Source organism: Poecile atricapillus, chromosome 5, assembly GCF_030490865.1.
Source record: "Poecile atricapillus isolate bPoeAtr1 chromosome 5, bPoeAtr1.hap1, whole genome shotgun sequence".
Classification (NCBI taxonomy): Eukaryota; Metazoa; Chordata; class Aves; order Passeriformes; family Paridae; genus Poecile; species Poecile atricapillus.
In genome coordinates this window covers 9,171,019-9,187,703 of record NC_081253.1, presented here as the reverse complement: position 1 = coordinate 9,187,703, position 16,685 = coordinate 9,171,019, and the positions used below count along the sequence as shown (strand labels likewise).

Here is a 16,685-nt window from a genome sequence, read left to right as displayed (position 1 = left end):
GTTGCAATGAGTGTTTACTTCAGACCAACTTGTCAGCTAGCTGAGAAGTTTTCAGCTGAGTGTTCAGGACTTTCCCTTGCAAAGGTTAGTTTTCAGCTATTTCGTGCTGTGTATTTTACCCTTGTGGCCAAATATGGGACACTAAAATAGCAGGTAAATGAAGTTTCCCCCCCCTAACTTCACTGAATGTTCACTGAAGAAATGGATAAATAACCAAATGTCACTAAAGATTTTCAGCAGTCAGCTAAGCCTAGGTATCATCAGACACTCTGTCAAGTGACCGATGGGGCTGCCTTTGTTTCTTGGTGGGTGACTGATTTATCTGTTACTTCCTAATGCACTGTCCTCCCCACAACTAGCCCAGGTACATGCTCCCCCATGCTCTGCGAGCAAGCAGATGCAGAGAAGGAGCAGGGGTAGTGTCCCAAAGTGACCCAAAGTGTCCAAAGGGATATTCCATCCCATAGAGCATCACACTCAGGAATAGAAACAGGGGGCAGGCAGCTGAGGGGGACGATTGCTTCTCAGTGACAGGCTGGGCATCGGTCAGCGGCTGGTGAACAAATGTACTGTGCATCACTTGTTTCTCCTGGGTTTTATTCTCCCACCTCTCTCATTACAATTATCAGAGTCCAAACTGCCCCAAAACATGGTATTGCAGGGAAGCTCCTAAATTAAAAAAATATATACAGCTATATGTATTGCAAAAGGGAGGAAAAATCTGTACAGAAGAATGCAGAAACACACATAGTATTTTTGTATTTTCTCTATTAATGCTCAATAGCCTTAGAGAAATGGTTCAACTCACTAAAAATTATGTCTGTGTGTGTGACACACCACCACCACAGGTAATTAGCAGGTTATTTAGGCACTGCAGAGTAGCTTAATGATACAATTTAAACCTATATTGGATGCAATTGAAAGAATACAGTTTTATAGTTGAAGAACTGATTTAAAAGTTGAATTTGAGTTTAAGCACAGTTGCAGGCACAGAACCAGGAACCCACTATCAGATATGACCACAGACACTGTTACTTCCTGTTTGCTCCAATGCAGCTCTCAGCACTCAGCACTTCTGCAGAGCTGAAAATACAGTAGTATCCATGCACTCTCTTGTACGTGATCCAAGGCTAATTTCATGTGCAAAACTCAAATCACTAAGGCCATTTCTACCATGAAAAGAAGCAAAAGTCTATAGCCTTGTCACAGCTAACACTGTCATAGCTGCATACAATTTTTTAATTAGATGGGTTACTTGATGCTAGCTATGCTGACAGACATCATAATGCAAAGCTAAGAGAAGTGTTTCATCTAATAAAAGCCAGTAGTAGTTCTAAGGGTTTTGGAAATCAAACTGAAGAGGTGTGGGGAAAAGTGCAGATCAGGTTTACTGGTAAAGCAAGATATACAAAGTGCAAACAGTACTGATACTACACTCACAAGAACCAAATTCTGTAAAGGCTACATATATAGGGAAGTAAATGACTTGTGAAAAGAACATACATTCTTTGATGAGAAAAGATTACTTTTCTTAGCTGTAGAAGTATAAGTGATTTAAGTCTGGCAGTTAAACAAATTAACTTCTCTCAGAGCTTGAATAGTACATTAACTGCTTTATGTTCAGTTATTAGACTTAAGAGTTGAGAATGGATAGATTTCCTTATTCAATTCCTTTTGCTTTCAATTCTGATCGAACACGCTGCAGATAAGTAGGATCCGGGTAACCAAACCTAGGAGAAGAAGAGAATTGTTTGGGCTATTTCTGCAATGAAGCACTTGACAATTTCTACAGAACCATCTCATCAAAATATTTTTAGAAATCTCTTTACAAATTCTATGCATTCTTGCCCTAGGGAGAAAACAGACCCATACTGCCAGTCACAGAAGTAATACAGACAGCATAAAGCCACAAACTTAAGGAGCTGCTACATTCTGTTGTTCAAATTGACACTATGAACTTGAAAGCTGCCTGGAGTCTCACTTCAAAATGACAGGGTGTTTGGGTATACATCTTTTTAAAAAGAAAATCAGACCTGAAGCATATTCAAGTCAGCATTCAAATCAGAAACATAATGGCACCTCTGGACTTGAAGTAGTGCAGCACCAGAACTCCATACAAAGCAAGTGATAAACAAGAGAGAGAATTTGCACAGAGTGGAGGATAAAGTAAAACTGATACTTTTTGCACTTTTTGACCCTAACAGAGTCAGGAGGATCCAGACACAAGCCTTTAGAGCTTGCAGGACATCACCTGCCCCTTAGAAGCTGCAACAAGCTTGGAAGGACTGGTCCAAGACTCCCTGTTGTCTCTACTGTGCAGGCAACTCACACCAAGTACTGGCGGTTGCTCCTTTCATTTAAGTGCAGCAAGTCTTCAAGAAATGCTGGATAGGGCTGTCATCTACTCAGAAAATCCTCTGACAGCTTCAATGGCCAAAATGGGGTAACCTTTTTTATGGATAGGGTTGGCACCGTGTCCTGTGCCTTGACCCACTAGGTGCTGCACAACTCATGGTTCCTAGCACCTAGAAGGGCATGATCATATCTGTACTACAATCTCACTTCCTGCTGTTAGCTCTGTTAAGCAGAATTTCAAATCATGTTTTACAAAGTCTGAGTGCCATCTTTACCAGGATCATAATGGACCAGCACCTCCTGGTGCAGAACAGCAGGTAACAGCAGAGGCATAGATCAGGAGTCCAGCCTTAGGTATCATCAAGAGCTTGTTGTCCTGTATATTCTAATCAAAGCAGTTATTAACTAACTTACAAACTCATTGGTGAATGAGTAGCCTGAGAGGCAGCAGAACATTAAGCTCATCCTTGTTACAAGTGTCCAAATAGGTGATTAACATCTGGATCCATAGGGCATTCCACAATCACTCTGTTAGTGACAAAATCTCAAAGCTCTAAATGTGGAAAATATTCAAGGCAGCCTTCCTGACACATCTGAGTAACAACAATATTGCATAAAGAGAAGAGTACTTACTGGGCAGGTCCTCCCTTCATGGCAGTTTTGTGGTGAATATCATTCCATGTGATAGCACTTTGTTCACCAGTAGTACGTGACTGCCCCACTGTGAAAATCAATTTTTGGTTAAAGGCCCTACTGAGGAGCAGCAGAATTTCTCGCCCCTCCTCATTGTTAGGTAAATACGCTGTTCGGTGAACTGGCCCGTAACGCTGTCCTGGGTTTGGATGGCTGCTCTGTTTTGTAGAAAAACAAAACAAAAACACAGTGTACATCCTAAATCATACAGAAAAATGTAGCATGACTGATATTTGATTCTGAGTTTTTTTCTCTTTAGATACTTTCTTTCATGCAAATTTCATTCGCACTTTTTTGCCATCATTCTTGCATCCATTGTTATTTTAAAATTTGTTTTTCCAACTTTTCTGCCGTAAATGCATGGTGCTACACCCATGACTTTTTAGTTTACTCCATTCTCAGTCCTGGACACCAACCCAAGTACATAACATAAGGAGATTTGTCACCTGGAAAGCTCTCACTAAGCCAGCCCACTATTTATTTTTGTCCATTGGCATCCACAGCAAAGAGAATGCTCCAGAAATGCTCATTATACTCCCAAAACTTTGTTTATATGATATCACTACGTAGATTTCAGTTCAGTTATTCCCAATGTACAAATTAAAGACAGGTATCTCTGTCCTGGCTGCATATAAAATGGAGGCTGACCATCTTATCATTTCACTCCTACTGTATTTACTTAATTGCAGCCAAACATATTGAATTAAATACTTGCAGGTTTGTACAAAACAAAAGAGTTTTGTCTGAACATGCATTAAAATAATGGGAAAATCATTAATTTTGTATTCAATATTGGTTTTCTTGTGGGAAAAATATCTTTAAGAAATATTTAGGTATACTTACAGTTTGAATACCACCCTTCATAGCATAGTCAATTTGAATAGTGTCACAATTGGGATAACCAGGAAGAGAGAAACTGATTGTTTTAGTTGACATTGTTCCCTCTGGTTGGTTTCCTATCAGGACTCCACAGACGGTATTACAAACAGGACAAACTTGTTTGTAAGTCATGGCTTTCTCAATGCAAATTTTGCAAAATGCATGTTTGCACTTTTCTAGTATTTGTTTATTTTCAATTCTGTCCCTGCAAATAGGACATTCATCTTCTTCCTTTTCTTCTGTCTTTGCCTGAGTCTGTCCTCCACTAGAAAGACTGTTCTTTTGCCTAACAGTGGACTTCTTAGATGCTCCTGCAGCTTCTTGAAAGCTGAGGTCAGAGGACAGTGGTGCCCTATTTTTAGTTTGTGTTGAGTCTTCAATGTTAAAAGTCTTCATGTACTTTTCAGCAGCATAAAGACTGTCTGGTAAGCCTCTTATGATTAACTTATCTTCATTCTTCTTAAGTTGTACATTAAAATCTTCAAATTTCTTAGCATTAAGTAGTTTATTTAAAGTTTTCTTCTGATCTTCTGAAAGCTTCATGCTTTTTTCTCTTAACATTGCAGAGGCACTCTGAAATGCACTGATGAAACTTTCAGTAGCATGTGACGACATATCAGAAGTTTTGGGTTTAGGCCTAAATATTATGACCTTCTGGCCATATGAATTCTCTTTTATTTCTACCACTGTATCAAATTTGTCATTTATGTTTTCAATTTCTTTGGTTAATATGGTTTCCAACAATTTAAACATAGAAGCATCAACTTCAATTCCATTCCTGTATTTGTAGCATTCAGATGATATTTTCATATCAGCTTGGCAGTTCTCATCTTCCTCTGCTAGAAATTTTTTGGCAGCTAAAATCTCACTCCCTGGACCACGGAGTAGCAAGTGATTCCCTTCCTCTTTAGCAAGAAGATTTCTAAACCTTTTATTTAATTTCATTATTGTCTCTTTTAATGTGTAACTGTTTGTTATGGGAACTTTTTCCTCTGTCAGATCTTTTGTAGCTCCCTGAAAAATGTTGATAAAAAACTCTCTAGCTGCTTGTAATAATGCAGGACTTTTATCAGAAGATATGTGTATTAATGTGCTATTCTCATCATGATCTTTAGTTGTTATGCACACTCCAAAGCTTTTGTGTAGCTCTTTGATTTCTTCTTTGCAGGTATAACTAAAATACTCATAGAGAGCTGTCCCAACCATAAACTCATCCATTTCTTCAGTATCCAGGCCAATCTTATCTTCCAAACCATTCTTACATTTAGAATGTGAAAAATTATGGTTTGGGTCTTTGCCTGCAAGGATATCCTCAACGTTCTTACCTTCTTCAGTATTCAGGCCAATCTCATCTTTCAAACCACTCTTACATTCAGAATGTGAAAAATCATGGTTTGGATCTTTGCCTGCAAGGATATCCTCAAAGTAGTGATAAGCTTTTTCAATATCTGTAAAATCTCCTGTCAATTTCTCAGAGCCATCCATGGCAGGGTTTCCTTCTCTCTTTAAGTTTGGACATATAATGGCAATTTTCTCCCTTTGGTCTTCAGTGAACATATTGGTATTCAAAGTAGCAGATACTGTAAGAAATATCTAAAGAAAAGACAAGAATACATCAACATTAGTTTTCTCTCTGCCTGCTACTTCTGTATTTTCAGCAAGGAGAAGCTCTGTCCATCCCAGTAGTGCCAGACCACTACAAACAAGTTTGCACATGGTATTTCTTTTCTGTCGTGTACACTAACAATACAAGCAGGAGAGTAACACAACTGCTTCTAAGTCAGCAGCAAAAATGAAGTGTCTTAATGTCACCAGCATTGCAGGAGGAAAGACAGTAACTCTGCTACTTAGGCTGAGACTGTGACCAGCACTCTCTGCTCCCAACCTCTGACAGCAGGATTAGAGTAACTAAAGGCAGGCAACCTCTGCAGCTGAGCTCACTGTGTTAGGCCCTTTTCCCATCATTACCAGGCCCTAAAAGTCCTGCGTACCAAGTAGACAAAGCAAACAGATTTTTTCTTTCCCTCCCTATCATCTTCAAGGTTTCTGGGCACCAGGCTGACCGGTGCCCTCCTTACTGGCCTTGAAGGTCCCAGCTACCCTGCCAACCAGCTGCTGTTGACCCTATCACAGAGCAGGCAGGTTTAATGGCACTGCCTACAAGATCAACCAGTTACAAGTCCTAACTGGGAATTCACACCAAAGCTGTGGCTGGTCAGTGAAACCCATGGGACCCCTTGGTGTCCAGGGAGACTTCCACTGCCCTCTGCTTCCTTTGAGGACTGACTGGATGATCCATATGCTTTTATGTGTTTTCAAGTCTAGATTATGATTGTTCTATCAATACAGTAACCCAAGTATTAAGATTTGACATGATTTGCAGAGGGTCCATGTGACTAGAAACCATAAACTAAGCTGTGCTATCAAATATCAAACACATTGCTACACTACTTATAAAACTGTCCTACACTGATTCTGTTTGTAGAAATCCTGTGGTATTCTGATCATTAACTCTATGCTACGCTAATGATAAAACTATTTCTAAAAAGCAAAAAAGCTTTAATTGTAATGACATCTTAGTGCCACCATTATTTTGCCAAGGATCCCCAAAAGAATCTATTTGTCCCCTTAGAGCCAGGTTACACAGACACAACATGTTTTAACATGACCTATAAGTTATATTTCATTGATCTTATTAATATTAGACTATATAATTTTCACTTATTATCTTTCTTTAAAACTTTCCCAGAAGTCATGATTTAATAACTCCAAGGGTTAGGGCAGAAAGCAAGATTCTGAAAAATAGTAACATACATGTTCACTTCTCTATTTTATACAGACAGGAGGATAGGGAAATTTGCAGTATAGATGCCAGGTGAATGCTATGTTAGCACATGCTATACCTCAAAAGCTACATATATGTTACCATGCAAAACAGGGTATAAAACCCTCTGAGCCAGATATCAGCGTCTTGGTAGAGCCATATCCACACCATATAGCCCTACCCCTTGTCCCTAAACACAGCTGATCTTTCCTGTGTAACTTTTAGTTCAAAGTGTCTAAAATCATACTTGTGGTGCTACATCACATCACAGCAGACTTTTTTAATGCTGAAGTAAGGGAGGGAGATAATTAGGGTTGCCTCAAGGTGCAAACGATGGAAGAGTGTTAGAGGTCTGTGTAGGTGGAAAGATCAAATCTCGTACAATTCTTCTACACTTTGGGAGCAGCCCTTGATGCATACTACCCCTGAAACCTGCCAGAGTGCTGCTTTGGGGAACAGTGGTCGGCATCTGGCAGAGTCAGGCTGGAAAAATGCTGCCTGTAAAGATGTGTAGATTGACCTCTGGTCTGCTCTCAAATGTCACTCCTGGACCCCATTTTATTAAGATCACATAACTGACATTTTTTTGGCACAAAATATTAAAGTGCAACATACAGGACTCATGGAACTACAAGCAGGGCAGTTGTGACAAGCTCTTCCTGATGTACCTTTTTGGTAAGGTCTTCCTTTATTGTGGCCCCAAAGCCACCATTGTCCCGCTGTTCCCGCTGGGGCAGGGAAGGGCTGGCAGCGACGCTGTAGTTGACAGAGGCCTCCGCTGTAAACTGGCTCTTGCCCGGGTCCCCTTCTCCAGGCAGGATGACTATCTCCAGACATTTTGCACCCAATTCCAAGGTGTGTTTTGTGCGGGATTCCACACTCTTCCTATCTGTGGTAATTTTAAAATGACAGAATCACAGAACTGTTATGGCTGGAAAGAATCTCTGGACATCATCCCGCCCAATCCCAGTTCCAAGGCAGGGTCACCTGGAATGTCTCCAGAGACGGAGACTCCACGGCCTTCCTGAGTGGCCCGTTCCACTGCTCTGCCACCCTCGATGTAAAGAAATCCTTCCTCATGTTAATGTGAAACGTCTTGTGTTTTATGCCCCCTGCTCCGTCTGTCACTGGCTACCACTGGCACGCCTTTGAGATATTTATATGCATCAATGAGATCCCCAATGAATTTGGACACAGGCAGATAGGGCTGATAAAGTTATCCGAAAACGTGATAGCTACAAGGGGCCCCGGAGCCGCCCTGCCCCAGGGCTCTAAGTGGTGCCTCGGCGGCCATTTCCAGTCCCCTCACAGCCGTCCCCACTCCCGTCCCGTACCTTGCTCCTTAAAGAAGTGCACCCAGTAGGTGTTGGGCTTGGGGCCCGGGCGCACGTTGCACTCGCCGCCCCCCGACCGCTTTCTCGACTGGAAGTATGCCTGGAGCTTGAGGTTCGCCTTCTCGCCGGCGCCGGGCGCAGGCTTGAGCCCCACCAGCAGTGGCGCCGCCGCCATGATCGCACTCCACCGCTCGCTTTCGCTTTCGCTTCCCGCTCCGCCGCCCGCTTTCGTTTTCGTTCCCCGCTTCGCCCGCGGTTCCCGCTTCAGCTCCGAGCGCTGAGGATACGCCCCGCCGGCTCATGGGGGCCGTTCAGGTAGCGGAGCGGGGCAGGGGGCGCAGGGGGTCCGGGGTGGCGGCTGCCTCAGGGGCTCTGGGTGCGGCGGGAACTCCCGGCGGGGCTGAGGGGAGCACAACAGCCCCATCCTCTGGCTTGGCGCTCGGGAATGACTCTTCCCGGCCTCTCGCTCCTGCAACTTCCCCGGAGCCAGAGGAATCTGTGGGTAACTTCACCCGCAGAGCTCCCGCAGCTCCGAGCAACATTTTAAAAACTAGAAAACTTCATACAGATGTTTGAAAAGCTGGTATTGCCGGTTTGATTTGCTACAGAATCTCTCCTGTAGGAAGAGAGCCCACGTTTGTTGCTAACATTTACTTTCTCTTTTCCTTTTTTTCTCTTTTTATTACAATAGAGTTACGTTTCAGGTTTCTTCAGATGGAAGCCCGCTTTAGGTAAGCCTCTCATTTAGCCGTCTGCTAAGTGTGTACTTGTATGTAAGCTGAAAACTGCCAACTACAGCCAGCAAAGTGGAAAACAAAAGCCAAAAGCAACCTGAAATTTATAATTAATATGAAATAGACATGGTTATGAATCAACATTATTATTAATTAGTTCAACAGGACTTGCTTGCGTTTCTCTTTTGAAAGATCTCAGAAGTGTTTTAATGAGTCAGCATAGATACTTTATAAGTGCAAAACGTCAGACTTTTTCCAAGCCAGAAGCATACCCTGGAGGAAAGTTCATAAAACTAATACATTTAAATTGATTCAAACTAATTAACATAACTGCTGCATTGTAGTACTGCTGACATCTGCCAGGAGAGGGCTGTATAGCCGTAGTAATAATGTAAAATCTGTTCCTTAAAAGAAGTGGTTTAAAAAGACTTTCTGAGTTCATACAAAGTTCCATAAAAGAAAGAACTTGCTTGTGGACTTTTAAGTACAGACCAAATGAGAGTCACAGAATTAAAACTCAGTATAAGATCTCAGTGGCACAGTTATATTATCCTGAGTTCTGAACCTCTAAAAAGGGGAGAGAAAAGATTAGAGTGTGGAAAAAATATTGTCTAGCAATGACAGTAGGATAAAATTGAGAGCTAGAAACCACACTTCTAGATAAAAATAAATATTTTGATAGTAATTCCTTCTATTTCACTTTATATTCTGTATCCTAGGGTCAAGCATGGTAATGGATGAGTTCAATTTGATGATCCCCATCGGTAAAGATGCCTATGAAGCTCTTAAGAGAAGAGAGAACTGTCTAAATAATCTTGTTTCCAAAAAGTTTGCTTGTACATTGGCCTTCAGAAAAGGAACAAAACGCACTGTTGAAGTATACAGGAAAAAAGTAAAGTCAGGCATTGACATTTATGTTTATAAGGATGATCTCACAAGACACAAGGTTGATGCTGTGGTGAATGCAGCCAATGAGTATCTTGGACATGGAGCAGGTCTTGCTCTTGCCCTTGTAAAAACTGGAGGGCCAGAAATACAAGAGCAAAGCAATCTTTATATTCAAAGGAATGGAAGAATCCAAGTTGGCAACATAGCAGTGACAGGTGGAGGGATGCTTCTTTGTAAGGAAGTTATTCATGCAGTTGGTCCAAAGTGGAATCCTCATGAAAAAGAAAGATGTTGTTACCTACTTCAGGAAGCTATTTTGAATGTTCTGCGTTATGTTAGTGCTCCAGGAAAAGCTTTAAAGTCTGTGGCTATCCCAGCAGTGAGTTCAGGTGTCTATGCCTTCCCAGTTGATTTGTGTTCTCAAGTGATAGTAATGGCTGTAAAGGAATTTGTTGAGGCAAGTTCACCAAGCTGTCTCAGGGAGATCCGCCTGGTGAACATTGATGAGTCCACAGTTGCAGAAATAAAGAAGGCCTGTGAAAAGTTTCTGGGTGATACCAATTCACTTGAAGACACTGTGTCAGCTTCACCAAGCCAGTTTCCAACTCACCTCAAACATGGAAACATTCGTATGCGCATTGTAAAACAATACCCTCAAAATCTGAAGGTAAGTCTGTCCTGTAATTTGTGGAACATGGTGTTGCCTTCAAGTCTTTGTGGGATTTGGAGCCCAAGATTTCAGAACACATTTTGTGTCAGTCCACTAAATGATTTTCATCTCAGTTTGATGAGAATTTACACATGGCGATTGAATCATAGTAGCAAGGAGTTGTTTTTTGTCCAAATGGGTATTGAACTTTAGAATGTTTTATTTCATTTTTGTGTACATGCTGCTATAACAGGAAGAAGCTAAAGACTGAATGATTTAATAATACATCTCCATGTGAAGGTTTATCTTCTTATTTTATTCTTCTTATTCTTATCTTCTTATCTTAAGAATTCACATTTTGTCATGTGCTCCATAAAGTGTTCTCTTATTTTCTGCCTTTCTTTTTTCTTCCTGTAATTTATGTTCTCATAACTCCATTACTGGAATTATTCAGCAAACACTGAAACAGCAGAAAATAACTTACACAGATGATATGCACCTTATCTTTACATAGGGCATTACTTAAATTGATTAACCTTTTAGCTAGAAAATCTGATGCAAAATATATGACCTCAGTCACAGGAATTCAACAGAGCTCTTAGACTGCAAATACATCACAGGAATGACATTTATTTTTATAAATACTATATCCTAAAAAAAGAAATGGGTTTTTATTTTAAAGAGGTATCATAATTGAAAAGGAAGTTCGTTTTTTTTTGGTGTAAGAACAAAGGATCACAAAATTGACCTTGCAGGGAATTTTATTAACCAAGTCTACAGCACTGAAAGATGCACATGCTCTCAAGGCCATGAGGAAAGCATGTTCTTGTGTCTTTAGATAATATTCAACAATAAAGGTTAGAACAATTTCTGCTGTTATCAGCATTGTGTAAACAAGTTTTCTGTGTTTTCCATATTTGAAATACAGGGCACCAAATATGGGAATCTGCTTTTTCCACTGGGTATTGGAAACAATCATAACTTTGCAGTTCCCTTATGTGTACTGGCACCACTAGTTTGGTGATGTGTCTTGCTACCCTAAGGCTGGGATGACAGCCATATCCATAGCTCTCTCCTGCTGATAATTGGTATGTGGGTCACTTAGACAGTGAGAGTAATAATTCTGTTCAATACACTCTTGATGACTGGAACAGCTTTGTGCATGCTCTTGGTTTCTGAACTGCCACTGCAAGGTGCGTAATTTGATGTATTCTAGTGCTGTAGTAGTAAGTAGTAGAAAAATTCAAGCAGCTGATCTGTGGAAGTCAGGCCTTTGTACAGGAATTGTAGTTAGAAAAAATGTTCTCTCTAATAGCAAATCTTGCACATAATTAGTTTGAAGTACATTGAAATTTGCACTCTTTCCTTGCAGAATACAGCTATTGTTAATCCCCTGAATGCAAGGGGTGAGCCTTCCTCTCAATCTTCAAGACAACTGCTGGAAAAAGAAGGAACAGCTTTTCAGAAGGAACTTCAGTATCATTTGAGACATCCAACACGTTCTAAGGAGCCCATAGTAACCAGAAGGCACGAGCTGCCCTCTACATTTGTACTGCACGTGGCATTGCAATGCCAGCATCCGGTGTTACAGTGTGAGGTGATGATTGCTTACTTTGGATTTTAATGGATATTCATGTTGGGTGATGTGAGAACTGAAAGATTTTGTTTTTCCTGCAGGAATTGAAGGATGCAGTGAAAAGATGCCTGGATCACTTTCAGGACATCTCATCTCCCTCAGTTTCTTTTCCAGTAAATTGGTCACCAGCGCTGCCTGTTGACATAGTGGCAGAGACCATGATTGAAGCAGTTTTAAATTTTTCCAGAGCATATCCTATGAAGAAGAGAGAAGTGCAGATTGTCGTTTGCCCAGATGACCCTGATGCCTATGGGGTACCAAATTTGTTGTTAACTACCCATAAGAAAAACACAAAACTGGAAAAATATTTCCATAGATGACTAAAAATGAAGATAGTCTGTTCTGTGCTAATAGCAATTGTGAGCAGCAGGTCCCTTTATGAAGCTTAATACTCTCATTAATAGATACTCAATCTTTGCAAATAGTTATTTTCTCTTCACTAAACTAGAAGTCTTCAGCCTGTAGTCTGATAAAAAGGGGAGAGAACTTTAAAATTCTCATGTCTGTCAGTGAATGTATAAGAAAGAGTCTACTCTTAACTTGTTAAGGAACAAATAATCCTCCTCAGAAAATATTTTCAGTCAGTTTTGGTTGCTTGTATGGAGCTCCTAAGGCAAAACACTATCAACAGATTGTATGAGCTAACAGAAGGATTTCAAGTAGACAGGAAGGAGAATAATCTGGATTTTAAAACTGAGTAAGGATGCATCATCATTAAACTGCAAGTAATGAACACCTTTATCTTATGTAATTGCATGAGATATGCCACAACCACAAGGAGTTGGTAAAGGTGCCATTCAGTGTGTAAGGTGTGTTTCCTTAGGAGATGCAGAAGAACAGGGATTCATTTGATACTGTAAGGAATAACATTTTGGGAAAAGCTGACAAATGCCAACAATTTCACAATCGGGTGGGGGTGTAAACTGCTTGTCTATCAGAGTTTTGACGAAATTATTTGCTTATTTGATAAGCGATTCCAAACTGCTCCTAAACTTTTATCTTTCAAGGTTGTCCTGAGAAAATTTTATTCAGCAAAACGCAAACTGGAAAACAGAAGTGATCCTTTGAGTAAGTAATGAACAGAAGGGGTGTTTCCAGTAAATGAATACTCCCAATCTGAGAATCTGCAATCACATTATTTTAAAATTGGGAACTTAGTATTTACATATGTGTCTTGGGAAGAGGAGGAAGCAAAAACTTGTGAGCACTTCGTATTTTTACATTTATAGGAATGGAACTGCACAGTCCCTGTTAAGACTTAAAACACATTGTCATTGCCCAGCTTGTTGGAAGTCATTTAGTGAAAGGCAGATAAATTCTCCATATGTGTGTGTGTCCTGGAAACCTTACCTCCTTGTAGCTAATCTCTTTTTTGAGCATACCAGAAGAGTAGTGTGTTTCTTAAACTGTACAGCTGGGATTACAAGTAGGAGTTAGTCAGCCCTTTAAAGCTCTTCACTCTTCCAATGCACTTGTATTAAAGAAAGTATATCTTCCAGGTACAGAGTCAGGCATTCAGACTGCAGGCAGTGAACCCGTGATTGAACTTAGAGGGAGCACACCCACAGCACTGGAAGCAGCAGAATCGTGGCTCCAAAATGTAATGCAAATTCAGGAAAGTCGCTATGCTGTTATTGAAAACAACTACATTTTTTGCCTTGGTAAAGAGGAATTTGCAGAACTCTCTCGAGTGCAGCCTTCTAGTGTATGTGTATCAGAAGAAGTGAGAGATGGACAAGCAAGACTGAAATTTCAGGGCCCTCCTGATGTTTTGATTGATACAGTGCTTGCAACTGAAGAATTACTGCTTCGTGTGCGAGAGAAGACTATAGCTGAACAAGAGAACCTGCTCTACTTAACGTGTATGTAAAGTAAATGGTGCCTAAACACTAATTAAGTAAATAAGTGCCTAAACAAAGTCAAGTATGAAGCAACATATATCTCTGTATTGCTGAGGGTGGACAGGTATGCATTCAGTTCACACACACATACTGAGTATTGCTTTAATTACTGATATCCCTGTACTTTTATCATGTGAGCCCCTGGAAGACTATTTGTTAGCTGTGGTCACTCACTTGGCAGTTTTCCCAGTTGGGCACAGTTTATACAAGAGCTGGCCATGATGTATATGCAGCTGTAGTGGAGTCCTCTCCAGGATACCTTCACTTTAAAGTCTGGCCACTGGAGATTTACAAAATTTGCACTTAATTAACACACACCTTTGCTGAGCTTTTGCTGGCTACATCTGGACCACTGTGGAGTCCTTGGCTGTCATGAACAACTGATACAACTAGTAGCATTACAGAAAGCTACTGAGTGATCAGTTTTAATTCATGTTTGGATAATCATTCAATATAGATACCTTTATGTGAAAGCTCAAATGTGGAGAGGTGTAATGGAGAATATAAATTGCTTTCCTTTGGTTTTTCCTCTCCCTGGTTTCTTTATAATAAATGCAGAAAAATAGAATATATTTATATACATTTATATATGTATATTAGTCCCTCTCAATTTTAGCCTCTGACATTACTTCAGAGAACACTTATAATTCTTTGTTCTTAACTAAACCATCAACCAAAGTAGTGGATCTGCCTCCCTTGCCTTTGCATCAGACATTACAATAGATGAAAATTTTACTCCCTTATTCATATCCAGGCCAACCAGAAGCAGACCAGCTTTCAGAAGACTTTCACAAGACAAGTACCACTGACTACATCCAGATTTCACCAGTAGAATGTCACCTCCAGGAGTTTAAAGACAGACAGAAAGAGTTTGAAAAAGCTGGACTTCGTATTCTCAGGGTAAAGAGGATATTAGTGTAAAAACTGAATCTCAGCTCACATATTTGAACTAACATATTTCACCTAAGCTTAAAAAATTCAGATGAACTATTTCAATGCATTGTCTTTAAAAATTAAGATCAAATCAACCTCATCCTTAAAACAGATCATCTTTAATCCTAATGAAAAGTATTTTAAACATAATGCAAATAATCACTCAAAAAGTGATTAAATTCTGAGAAGTGTTTTTAACTGTACTGTATGTTCTCCCTTGTACTTCATGCTTCAAATGCCCCTTTATAGGACTCTAGAGAAATATGAGATTGGTATGGTAAATTAAGTACAGCATTCCAGGACACTAAGTCAGTGTCTGTTTTCTTTTTGTGAGCTTGACACCAAAAATTACCACCTGAATTTGCCTGATTATGTGTTAAAGCTGGAATCATACTTGGGTATCACTGCTTTACTAAACAGGCGGTGGACTCAATCTCTTCAGCACAACTCTGGAACAGTACTGGAAGTCAGTACACCAGGAAATATTCCCAGTGATTTCAATGGGAGGCATGGGATAGTGGTATGGTTCTTTTCTTTGGATCAGGTGCACACTTCAGATACTTTGTCCACTATGTGGTCAATGCATACAGGCTAAAGCAAAGGTTCTTGCACTGAAGAACATAGCCTGAATAAAAGCATTTATGGATTTTGCAACTGTCTCCATTTGCTTATGCTACTCTGTTATGTTACAGATTGAAAAGTTACATAATCCACGTCTATCTGCTGCATTCCAACGAATGAAAACAAAGGTAGATGGTAGCTCCAAAACAACTCACAAGTTGTACCAGAATGTTCCTGCCGAGTTCTGTCGCTCAGTTTGCCAAACTGGATTTCACAGGATGTATTCTCCACCAAAAGGTAATGACTTGCTTTGGCATCTTTAATCAAAATGAATAGTGACTGACTACTAAAGTCAGGTTAAAATTAGAAAAAATGGCATTCCTAAATAAGAACTGTTTCTTGTATTTAGATTTGTATGAGCTTACTTTATTATATACAGTAAGGTTTCCCTTCCTGATACTTTAGAGCCAGCAAGGCTCTAGGAAGATAAGCCTGAATTCAAGCCTAGCCCAAACACTGAATTATTAGTATACACATAATTTCATGTCAAAGTTTTATTTTATTGCATCACTGTAAAGAAAGTCAGTGTCCTTGTGTAGCTGCTGCAAACATGCATTCAATAGCTTGGTGCTCTAAAGCATGTGGAAGGGCATCACAGAACACTGAGGATGGAAGGGGCTTCTGAGGATCATTCACCTGAGGCCCCTGTTCAGATCAGGTGTAGTCAGAGACAGCAGGTAATCTCATTGCTTGGGCTGCCATTTGGAGTAAGGTACACTTGGAGAAAGTTGTGAATCCATGAAATATTGTAGCAGACAATGTAGCAGACATATGCTTTCAGAAAGGGAAAGAATAAGCATTTAGTGCTTCATCCTGAAGTGTGTGATATTTTGCATGTCAATTGCAGAATGGGATTTCAAGCAATAAACTGTTCAAAAAGTGGAGATTTGCCTTTCTTTGTCTATGCAATCTACATGACACATTTTCACACTTTAAAAGCAATAAGATGGTCTAATTTCTTTGCACTTTTACAGTTGATACTGTAACAGCACTTCATGTGACATTTTTCATATAAATCTCAAAGCTTTTTTTTGTAGTTTGCATTATTAAGATCTTGCTGCCTTTGTTGTTTATCAGAGTCTCTCATACATGATGGCTGAAGTGTGAATCATATATTTATTTTATATAAATCCTTTAGACCTTGATTATCAGCTAATCCAGATGATTCAATCACTGGATTAGCAGGTAAACCTGAACAGTTATCACTGGAGTAGCAGTTAAATCTGAACAGTTATCAC

The 16,685-nt window shown here is 40.0% G+C and overlaps 3 protein-coding genes across 5 annotated transcripts in view; 1 reads left to right on the top strand and 2 right to left on the bottom strand.

Moving 5' to 3' along the window:
- Nucleotides 1–751: 751 nt before the first annotated feature.
- On the bottom strand, nt 752–8,260 carry DTX3L (deltex E3 ubiquitin ligase 3L). The gene is made up of 5 exons (XM_058839374.1): nt 8,086–8,260; nt 7,420–7,640; nt 3,892–5,520; nt 2,989–3,206; nt 752–1,730 (listed from the first exon to the last, which is right to left on the bottom strand). Exons 1-5 carry the CDS (start codon nt 8,258–8,260, stop codon nt 1,661–1,663), a joined length of 2,313 nt encoding a protein of 770 aa, XP_058695357.1. The 3' UTR covers nt 752–1,660.
- The window catches only part of PARP9 (poly(ADP-ribose) polymerase family member 9), a 9,182-nt gene continuing 565 nt past the window's right edge, over nt 8,069–16,685 (top strand). Inside the window, exons 1-9 of one of the 3 annotated variants that reach the window (XM_058839373.1) lie at nt 8,069–8,197; nt 8,777–8,816; nt 9,539–10,374; nt 11,729–11,953; nt 12,034–12,246; nt 13,000–13,060; nt 13,492–13,854; nt 14,648–14,793; nt 15,519–15,684. In XM_058839373.1, coding sequence (XP_058695356.1) covers nt 9,547–10,374; nt 11,729–11,953; nt 12,034–12,246; nt 13,000–13,060; nt 13,492–13,854; nt 14,648–14,793; nt 15,519–15,684 — 2,002 coding nt within the window. In that variant the 5' untranslated portion in view covers nt 8,069–8,197; nt 8,777–8,816; nt 9,539–9,546. Of the gene's footprint in view, nt 8,198–8,268; nt 8,401–8,604; nt 8,669–8,776; nt 8,817–9,538; nt 10,375–11,728; nt 11,954–12,033; nt 12,247–12,999; nt 13,061–13,491; nt 13,855–14,647; nt 14,794–15,518; nt 15,685–16,685 lie in introns of those variants that run through there. The other 2 variants (XM_058839371.1, XM_058839372.1) reach the window with 2 other exon arrangements.
- The window catches only part of FAIM (Fas apoptotic inhibitory molecule), a 9,540-nt gene continuing 8,747 nt past the window's right edge, over nt 15,893–16,685 (bottom strand). Inside the window, exon 6 of the mRNA XM_058839380.1 lies at nt 15,893–16,221. The gene's annotated coding sequence lies outside the window, so the exon portion shown is untranslated. The remainder of the gene's footprint in view (nt 16,222–16,685) is intronic.